Source organism: Strongylocentrotus purpuratus, unplaced genomic scaffold, assembly GCF_000002235.5.
Source record: "Strongylocentrotus purpuratus isolate Spur 01 unplaced genomic scaffold, Spur_5.0 spur5_scaffold_16, whole genome shotgun sequence".
In the NCBI taxonomy this organism is placed as follows: Eukaryota; Metazoa; Echinodermata; class Echinoidea; order Camarodonta; family Strongylocentrotidae; genus Strongylocentrotus; species Strongylocentrotus purpuratus.
In genome coordinates this window covers 25810751-25821843 of record NW_022145601.1, presented here as the reverse complement: position 1 = coordinate 25821843, position 11093 = coordinate 25810751, and the positions used below count along the sequence as shown (strand labels likewise).

The 11093-nt window shown below is 38.8% G+C and overlaps 1 protein-coding gene across 1 annotated transcript; it reads left to right on the top strand.

Moving 5' to 3' along the window:
- The first annotated feature begins 282 nt into the window (after positions 1-282).
- On the top strand, positions 283-7867 carry LOC105437506. Its single transcript, XM_030987143.1, has 4 exons — positions 283-3214; positions 3711-4025; positions 5174-5263; positions 7047-7867. The coding sequence occupies exons 1-4, from the start codon at positions 343-345 to the stop codon at positions 7181-7183; spliced, it is 3414 nt and encodes a 1137-aa protein (XP_030843003.1). The 5' UTR covers positions 283-342; the 3' UTR covers positions 7184-7867.
- The last annotated feature ends 3226 nt before the right edge of the window (positions 7868-11093 follow it).

Sequence of the window (11093 nt, the reverse complement as noted above, 5' to 3'; positions counted from 1 at the left end):
CACCAACAAGGAGGAGAGATGGAGGTCCACCAACAAGAAGGAGAGACAGAGGGCCACCTACATGAAAGAGAAACTCTAGGACACCAACAAGAAGGAGAGATGGAGGTCCACCAACAAGAAGGAGAGACAGAGGGCCACCTACATGAAAGAGAGACTCTAGGACACCAACAAGAAGGAGAGATGGAGGTCCACCAACAAGAAGGAGAGACAGAGGGCCACCTACATGAAAGAGAGACTCTAGGACACCAACAAGAAGGAGAGATGGAGGTCCACCAACAAGAAGGAGAGACAGAGGGCCACCTACATGAAAGAGAGATTCTAGGACACCAACAAGAAGGAGAGATGGAGGTCCACCAACAAGAAGGAGAGACAGAGGGCCACCAGCAAGAAGGACAGACACAAGGACATGAACAAGAAAGAAGGACTCTAGGACACCAACAAGGAGAAGACATACATATATACCAACGAGGAAAGACACAGGTCCACCAACAAGAAGGAGAGACTCTAGGACACCAACAAGGAGGAGATACACATGTCCACCAAAAAGGAGTGACAGAGGACCACCAACAAGAAAGAGGAACACAAATCCATCAACAAGGAGAGACACAAGTCCACCAAAAAGGAGTGACAGAGGACCACCAACAAGAAAGAGGAACACAAATCCACCAACAAGGGGAGACACAAGTCCATCAACAAGAAAGAGAGACTCTAGGACACCAACAAGGAGGAGATACACATGTCCACCAACAAGGAGAGACACATGTCCACCAACAAGGAGGAGATACACATGTCCACCAGCAAGAAGGAGAGACAGAGGGCCACCAACATGAAAGAGAGACACAAGTCAACCAACAAGAGATAGGGACTCTAGGGCATCAACAAGAAAGAGGAACACAAATCCACCAGCACAGGGAGACACAACAAGAAAGAGGGACTCTAGGACACCAACAAGAAGGAGAGATGCAGATTAATCAGCAAGAAGGACAGACACAAGGACACGAACAAGAAAGAGGGACTATAGGACACCAACAAGGAGGAGACATACATTTCCACCAACAAGAAGGAGAGACACAGGTCCACCAACAAGAAAGAGGGACTCCAGGACTCCAACAAGGAGAGACACAAGGACACCAACCAGTCGAAGGAGAGTTCAAAGGATTAGAACAATCTGAGCATCCACAAAACTGTGTATCTCCATCAAGTTGTTCCTCAGATGAGGAAGAGCAGTACACACGCCCAAGAAGGTTCATCTACCCTAACCTATCTAAATCATCAAGTGAACTCCAAAATCATTTTGACAGTGATGAATCTGACCTTGATCCAACATATCGACCAGAGGAGGGTAGCAACGAGGAATACAGCAGTGATGATGAGGCAACTCTTGAGATTCATCCAAGAAATGTTCAAGTGCGCAAGAGACCATCTTCTGTTATATCTACACCAGATGAAAAACCTACAAAGATTTATAAACAGTGCCTTCCAGGATCATTTTCAGGGCCAGAATTGCCACATCAGAAAACCAATGATAATATGGAAACGACACACAAACACGAGGACAAGAAAACAAGGTACAAGAAGCCATCAAGGCCATGCCCTTTCTGCAACAAAGCTTGTGGTGAAAAGCTCTCGAGACACATTTGTTTGGTACATAAGGATAAGGAGCAGGTGAAATCTGCCATGCAGCTGCCAAAGCGGGAGAGAGACAAGGTGTTCTCAAAGTTCAGGAAGGAAGGCATATACCAAGTAAATAGAGAACGTATGAAAGATGACAACCCCATTTATGAAAGAGAAAAGTTACCAAAATCAGGGAATGATGACAACCTTAAAATGTGCAGTAACTGCAAGGGCTTTTACAGCTCACATTTCTTCTGGCATCACAGGAAAGTTTGCCAAGGTGATATATGCACTCCATCTGAAGGAGTACCAGTAAACCTCATGGAAGGGAAAGATCCAGTGTATCAAAAACACCCAGACTTTGTCACTGACATACTTAGTAGATTCCAGAATGATGACGTTGGGAATACGTGTAGAACGGACAAAGTGATAGTTAATGTTGGACATCGACTGTGGACTAAACACAGATCCAAAAAAGACAAGAAACTTGAAGTAAGAAAATCAGTTATGGCTGATATGAGAAGACTTGCCACCTTATACACTGAGTTTAAGAAGAAACACGAGGTTCATGGGACTGCAGATCTCACAATGGGACATGCTGGAGACATGTTCAGTAGAGAGCACTTCGAATCTTTGACAGAGGCAATCCAGACGCTCACTTATGATGAAACTGAAGGCAAACTAAAGCCAGGACTGAAACTCTGCTTGTACTTTGTGCTGAAAAAAGCTAGCAAAATCACTAAAGCTAGTTTTCTTGTATCCAGGCTAGATGAAGATGCATCTGAGATTGACAAGTTCGTAGAGATTCTTGACTTGAACCAGAATTTGATTTTTGGGGATGCACACTACGAAATCCAAAAGAATCGCCAAGTGCGTTTGAGGAAGCCTGCAGAGCTCCCGCTTGAGGCTGACATTGAAGCATTGAAGACATACACTCAAAAGAAAGTCACAGAAATCATCTCTGATGAGTTCCTGGTTTGGGATTCTCACACATTTGTAGAGTTACGAGATCTGACTTGCTCGCGATTGACATTGTGGAATGCAAGGCGTGGTGGAGAACCCAGCAGGCTTACAACCGAAGAATGGAGAGATGCAGAAGAGGGTGTATGGATGCAGAAAGACAAGATTCATGAAGTTAAAAATCCAGCCCATCAGGAACTTTTATCTCAGCTCAAGATATGCTACCAGACTGGGAAGGGCACTAATCGCTTGGTTCCAGTCCTGTTCCCAAGAGACACTGTGAAACCTGTGCAACTTCTATGTGATCAGGAAATCCGGCATACAGCAGGAATAAGACCTGATAATAAGTACATATTCGCTTGTACTCAAATGTCTCATGACCATGTTGGAGGGTGGCATGCTCTAAAGAATGTCTCAGACAACATCAGCCTTTCGTCCAACGTTACGGTGAATGCCACCAAGAACAGGCACAGAGTGTCTACAATTTACGCATCCCTCGACTTGCCTGATGCTGACTTGGAACTATTTTACCGGCATATGGGACACTCCTCTACAATCAATCAAACAATCTACCAGACCCCACTTGCCATCCAAGAAATCACCCGAGTAGGGAGTCATCTCCATCATATAGATATAGGAGGTAGGTAAACATTTATACAAATTTTGCATTGGTTCAATGTACCATATTATATGTACAGCAAATTTATGATTATCTCGAGTTCAGATTTATAACAGCGAGGCAGTAGTAATAAAATAAGAGCTGATATAATTTTGAATTGGGATAGCATATAGGATAATAACATCGAGCAACAAAACAACCAGTAAATGATACACCCAATTGTACATTTATATGAAAACAATTGCAAAATATTGATGGAAAAAACTTGCACCATTTCATATTCCCAAATCTGAAGCAAACCTAACGCAGAAAACAAAAATGTTCATCAAGTGATATTTACTATTTATTTATTTCATAAACTCTTTGTGTTTGGTATATATTTATTTTGTATTTGTTTGATTGCACTATTACAAATTTGTTAATTTGTTTATGCTCTCTCTCTCTTATATTGACTGTTGTTATATCGTGTATGCAAATTATTGATGTTCGCATTTTATATGTCTTTCCCTTCCCATAGGAATGAGGGCACGCAAAGAATCTGAAGCGTCTGATGACGATGGCTGCTCAAGTGCACCAGCGACCTCAAAGGATGGCTGCTCTACAGCACGGGTGAACTCTAAACATGACGACTCAACTCTAACGGTGACCTCTGAGGATGGCAGCTCAACTACACCAGCGACCTCAAAGGATGGCTGCTCTACAGCACGGGTGAACTCTGAGCATGGCAACTCAACTCTAACAGTGACCTCTGAGGATGGCAGCTCAACTACACCAGCGACCTCAAAGGATGGCTGCTCTACTGCAACATTGACCTCTGGGGATAGGTCTTCAGGTAATATGAAAGCGAAGTGTTTTTTTTTTTGCACATTGTTGCTTTGATATTAAACAGGGAGTTGTTCCCATTAACTCTGCAGTTCAACTATCACATGTGCTGAATTCATAGTTGTATTGTATTGTTGAGAATCATAGGCATGAGTTCAAAACTTGGTTCTTGTAGAATGAATCAGTTCATAAAGGTTTCAGCATATGATACAATGGAGATTCATGAAGAAAAAAAAAAGTAGTAGATTCATGCATTTATATGACAAATATTGGTGTAAAACTAATTGGATCTGCTCAGGAACGCAACACTGTATGGGAAAAGTTTATAGCTGACCATAATGAGAAGTTTTCCCAGCAACCTTTGTAAATACTGAAAGATTGTGTGATATGGATACAATTTGAATCTAGCAACTGCGAGAGTAATGGTAAAGGTGTATTTGGCCTAGACATTTAAAAGTTGGAGGGACACATGGGCTCTAACTACCTGTGCGCATGCATACAGCTTGTTGATTGATTTATTCCATATTTTTTAGCCCATGTGAGCAGAATGCTCAAGTGAGATTTTGCCATCCGTTTTGTTTGAAGGGGGTATACTGGAATCAGCGTGCAGTCGGTTGGGCGGTCGCGCGGTCGGTCGAATCTTGTGTCGTGAACTACTTCCTCAGTTTTTGAACAATTCTAGTGAAATTTGGCACAAATGTTTGCCTTGGGGTGTTGATGAGCAGACACACTATAGGCCCCTGAGCAAATTTACAAACTTTTTTTTCCCCCTTGGGGCACTATGGGGAGGTTGCGAAATTCAGGTGAGCATCTAGTCTACTGGGCTCTTTTTGAGTATTTTTTATTTTATTTTTGCCACATCATATGAGATGGGGATTTGAGGTTTGCAAAACATTAATCACCCTGTTTAAATTACAGTATCTTTTGCCCATAAATAAATTGGTACATGTAGGTGTCCCGATGCTGTGGTTATGTTTCATGAGATAAAGCAAATTCAGGGGAGGGTAGTCATGCAAGCTGCAACCGGAGTGTTGTGCGTTTTAAAGTATTTTTCTTCTTTTCAAACATCTTTCATAGATGTAGGCACAACATGTGACAAACTGTGAAACATGTCTGAAGCGTAGAAGTATATAAGGCTTATATGTTATGTCATTACAGCCCGAAGGTACAACCGCTGGTCAAAGCAGGGAAGCAAGCAGTGCAAGCAGTATTTCTCTGCAGCAATCAAACAAGGGGAACCATTACCAGGTAAGCTTCTTTGTGTTTATGTTTAAGTGCATCTTTAGGCAAAGGGTTGAGAAAAGTTGTAATTTTGTTGTCATTTTAAAGGGCAGGAAACTGGTATAGCATGTATTAGAAGTGTGCATATAATTTATATAAAAATCAGAATATTGTGTTCCAAGAAACTAAGTTCCAGGGATCCCCAGCTTTCAGTTTTGGTAGCTTCCATTTACTAGTTTCAAGGTCTAGTCATTATTATACCCCTGCCAAACGAAGTATATAGGAATCAGCGTGTTGGCAGAAGTTGATGACAGTGGCAGAAAGTGCATTGCCATGGTAATGGCATATTATGACAAACAAAGGGGGGGGGGATCTTGCGTCGCGAACTACTCCTTCAGTTTTGAACAATTACGTGATAACTCAAGTATGACTTGATGGAATATCATCAAACTTTGAGTAGGACTTGGCAATTAATAAATTTGATTTTGAGTGACACTGCAATAGCTGGGGGGGGGGGGGGGGAGGGGGTTATTCCCCCATCCATCAGATGTTCTTCGTTTACGCGATAATTTGAGTATGACTTGATTGATGTCATTAAACTTGGTGAGACGGTCATGTAGGACATGACAAGTAACTCAGGACTCATTTGATTTCCCCACCCCCATCTCGGACCTCGGCCATATATCAATGTGTGGCATGTGTGTATACATGGATTATTTGTTTTACAAAAATGCATAGTCAAATTTATTGTTATTCCTATTTGATTATGCACATATGCAACTTTTTTTCCAGGAGTTCTACTTTTTTTCTTCAGTTTCCAGCATTTATGGAGAAAGTGCACTTAATTGACATTAATTGGCTTTTCATGTACTCTGAAAGATAGCTTAGTCAAATTAATAATAAGTATTGAAATTTCATATGAGTTGATAGTGCAAATATGCAAATTTGTTCAATATAATGCAGTGCGTGAGAGGGCAGAGGCATACCAGTCGACTAGTTCCTATTTAATAACCTAATACCCCATTCACAGTGGCCTCAAACACCGCGACAGCAGCGGGACTGTCCCGCTGCTGTCGCGGTGTTGTCTTCAGTGTGAAGGCTCGGACCCGTTATAAACTATCGCGGGATAACACCGCCTAGCGATAACGCCGACACAAACTATCGCTAGGGACGCCTAGCTACAGCAGCGGGACAGTCCCGCTGCTGTCGCGGTGTTTACTCAGTGTGAAGGCTCTCCGCTATAACACCGCGACAAACACGTGTGATTTGTTTACTTACCTATCACTGACCTCTTTTCTACAGCAATGGGGAACATAAAGTGAAATAGAAATAAAGTAACCAGTGGATTCAAATTGATTTTATTATTATGTAGGTATTATAATTATCCAAATAAAAATATTTCACACTTCAAAAAATTAAAATATTCTGACTGGAAGCAATACAAATGCTAGTTTTTTAAAAAGTAATATGATCGAGGATACAAAAAGCAACTTGACATGTTTACCGCGCAATTTCAAGCAAGTATTTCCGGTCATATCGGGGTCACTCGCGGGTCATGAGCCATGCATACACGTGTTTGTTACGGAGGTAATAAAAATCACCCGCTGCAGCGTGAATGGGTACATGATATTTATCCCGCTGCTGCAGCGGGATAACTTTTCTACTGTGAATGCATTTGTAGCGGTGTTATGGCGGTGTCGCCGCTCCGCTACAACGCCGCTACAAATTTCAAAACCACTGTGAATGGGGTATAAGATAGTATCGATGATGACAAAGGATTTAGAATGTATTGTTCTTATTTCATACCCAGGGAGGAAGGCCTGCACCACTTTCCTGCAAAGACATCAAATCACCATGGAATGGCAGGCGGTAAGAAATAAGGTGATGAACGAAAGGAATAAAGCAAAGAAAAACTTTGATGACAGAGAGAGGAGCTTCCTAAACTAATAATATTAGTTGGGTCAGATCATATGGTCTGATTAACATCTTTTGTTGCCTTTTTTGGCACAATACATGTACCTTCACCTGTATATTCCAGTAGGTATGTGGCTTCTAAATGAATATTCATGAAAGAGCTTGCACAAGGACTCATCCTCGTTTTGTTTCAGTGTCAAGCCTGGTCCTTTATCTGCACATGCGCAACCTGTAACTTGCTCTAATTTGTGATAGAGCTGAATTGATGAAAGTCTAATATGGTGGGCAAAGAGGTCAGTTGAAACATTGGTGTAATGATGATTAATGAGCCTGAATGAAGTTAGTTTATTTCGGTTTTCCCTGCCATTGACTTAGTGTATGTATTAAAGAAAGTGCTAAATGGTTATATAGTGGACATTTTGTAACCTGGATGTATGCAAGTTAAATGAATATTAAAGGTAATACAAAGTTTTGGGAATATTTCACTAGGGTCAGAGAATAACGTTTAAATTTTCATTATCATTGTAAAACCTTGTGTACGAAAAACCGCCTCTGAATAAATTGGGCTCTAAAACGCTTTGGATTTCGAGATATTCTAATATGAAATTTATCGGTGCTCCCGATAAATTTCAAATAGCGCCTACGGTCATATAACGGTAGCTGCGACCATGAAAATCTCGGAATATGCAGTTCTGATATTAGGTTTCCAAAAGAATAGTCAAGAAACATTGCTTTAAAGCTAAAGTAATATCAATCCGGAGAGGGCGCTATACAACATAAAGAGTTTATTATCTACAATTTCATCACTTTAGACTCGATTACAACAGCGACAACGATCATTGTGTTTTGTTGGATCGTATATATGCTTCCAATATGTACATTTGAACAAAATTCATGACCCCATACCAAAACTTTGTATTACCTTTAAATTTAATTCAGGATCAAATGAAGATGACATGTATCTAATTAATGATGTAATGATGAATACTGCTTTCAGTGCATGATGAAGGTTTGGACATTAGAAATGATTGGTTGCACACTGTACAGTGAAGTGTAGTTATGCAGTCAAACTTCAAGTTCAATTCAAGTTTATTAGAGTGAACTACATATTATTAGACAAAGGGTATTTATAGTACTTGATAATGATGTCAGTTTGAGCACAATCCCTTTTCGAAGTGTTTTTGAAGAGCATCAACTTGATTCCACAAGCACAGATATTACAAAGACACTTAGATGTCATTTTACTATCTAATCTTGCATATATATGGATTGCACGTTTGCATCTAGTTGAACTTTTGTTATTGTTATTCCTGTTATTGGAATATTTTACAGCATTGCCTTTTATATGGTGTACATATTTGGCTACATCAGTGTTCTTTGTGACAAGAGTAAATAATGCTAATTTGCTCATTTAGTGCTATAATAATTACATGTGTTAATGTTTTTATTCATGAGAAATGTAGGAAAAGTATAACGATTACATTCTGACCCACTAGGTTGTAGTGTTGCATAACATTGGGCACTGTCCCTATTCATCCCAGAATAGACATCGAAATATGAAAATGACTACATCGGGATTAATTTCAGAACCGAAGATCTCCACATGTATGTTCTTTCTTTTGCTTTCATTTGTGAGGACCCAGACCAAAAATGAGATGACTTCCTTTACTAGATTCAAAAGATACAGGCAAAGTTTTGACCACATCTTAATTTTACACCTTTTTTGAGAAGCTCTGTTTTCGTTCATGCACGAGTGGTTATTCATTGGTTCATGTCAAGTTAGTCATGGTTGGGTAGAGTATGTATGTTCCAATTATATGTAGAATTTCAAGGTTAAGCATTATTAGTTTTATAAATATTTTAGAAATATAAAACTACTACTGCTACTACTACTACTACTTCTACTACTACTACTACTACTACTACTACTACTACTAGTCTTGTATTACTACAACTACTACTAGTAGTACTACAGTACTACTACTGCTGCTGCCACTGCTGCTACTACTGCTACTACTACTACTACTACTACTACTACTACTACTACTACTACATTGGAACCTCTTTATAACGAGGTCCTTGGGACCATGAAAATTACCTAATGTTATATCAGGTTTCTCATTATATCAGTGTAAAAAACCAAAGAAATATAAAGAGCTGGGACCAGCAAAATTACCTCGTTATAAGAGGATTTTGTTATATCCGATATCGTTATAACGAGGTTCCACTGTACTACTACTACTACTGCTACTGCTGCTACTACTACTACCACTACTACTACTACTACTACCACTACCAAGGAGGTTTACTACCAAAACCACCACCACACTACTTTGTTCTGTCTCTCTCCCCTTCCTCCCTCCCTTTCCCTATTTCCAATTTTCTGTCTCTTTCTTGCCATTTCTTTATTTTCTTGCCTGATGATGTGATACACTGAAATATTTTCTTGTATTGTCTGTGCAATTTAAATTGTTTCTTTAATATTCAATGTGACTATTAATTTAATATTTTGCATTGAGATCTCTCCCATTTATATAATATATGTATTCTACTTCATGCTTATTTATAATTTTGAGCATGTGCCCAATTTTTATTGCTTGATTTTAGACTTGCTCAATTAATCCATGGTTTACCTTTGTAATAAATTCCTTGCTAATAAAATAACTAAATAGTTCCCGCGTTTTGTTTTTGCTTTTGAATGTGACCTTTTGTGGATGACCAGTTGAAGATGTGAATGCATATTTTGATTGAGTTTGTGTCCATATACACATGTCTGTGAGATTCGTTGTGTCTGGTTCGTTTTGTTTGGCTTGTGCTAAACGGTCGGGTCGCGTTCGGGTTCCTTTTTGAAAGTTAGCATATGGTGTCTTCACATGCAAGATTCTTTTTCCTTTTCATATTTTTCTTATAGTATACAAATCCATTCATATGACATTGATAATGATATTATGATTTATAAAGAGGATAGTTATAATTATGATAATGGGATGAAGATGGTAAAAACTGTTGCGCACCTGTTGCGCCCTGGATCCGCCACTGCATGTCATATCGAGTATTAACAAAAACAAAGGACATGTGCGAATATACCTCCACACAAGAAAAAAATGATAAAAAAAACATTAATAATAACATAGACAAAATAATCGATAAACTTGTACTTCAAGGAGACACAAATATGTCTCCATTGAGTGGGTGTTTCCTAGAAGTAATGCATGTCTTCAAAGACCCAGGAAGTTTCCAGTTTGTGGAATTAAATCAAATAACAATAATAATAATGATGATGATAATATTTCTATAGATCTGACATTTGGGAGACATTTTGGTGTTATTATACCTACTTATAGGAGACACCCACATGAAGGAGACATTTTCGTGTTAATAAACAAGAATTTATAACAATGTTAATAGAAATGATAATAATGATAATAGTTATTATAATTATAACGATAATAGTAATTTAATATAGACTAAGCCTATGTGCAATCCTTATAACCCTTTAGGCTTGTATGAAGACTAATAGTATGTTCAAAAATCTATAAAGCAAAACATACATTTTAATTATGTTACATTTATATATATATATACATATATGTGTGCATGCTCAGTATCACTATCATTAGGAGACATGTCTCCCAATAGTATGAGAAAGACAAAATGTCTCCCTTTTGTTGCTCAGATAGTAATGAAACGTAAAGGAGACATAAATTACGACGGTATATCTTTTACCGAAAAAGTGTGTCTTTGAGGGTAAAAAGTAATTAAGTAATTGAAAGACTCTGGTTTGAAGATCTTTTCTGCGAAATAAAAACGAAAGTTTGTATGCTTGTTTTAACTTTATGGTACCATTTTGCTACTGTCTCCAAAATATTGATTTTTATCACATGTCTTCCGTATGTGCAATCCATAGTTATATATATATATATATATATATATATATATATAA

Coding starts and splice junctions, on each gene's coding strand:
- LOC105437506 (XM_030987143.1), top strand. CDS start 343: ATGGAGGTCCACCAACAAGAAGGAGAGACAGAGGGCCACCAGCAAGAA. Junction 3,215..3,710: donor CCATCATATAGATATAGGAG/GTAGGTAAACAT, acceptor CCCTTCCCATAG/GAATGAGGGCACGCAAAGAA. Junction 4,026..5,173: donor CTCTGGGGATAGGTCTTCAG/GTAATATGAAAG, acceptor ATGTCATTACAG/CCCGAAGGTACAACCGCTGG.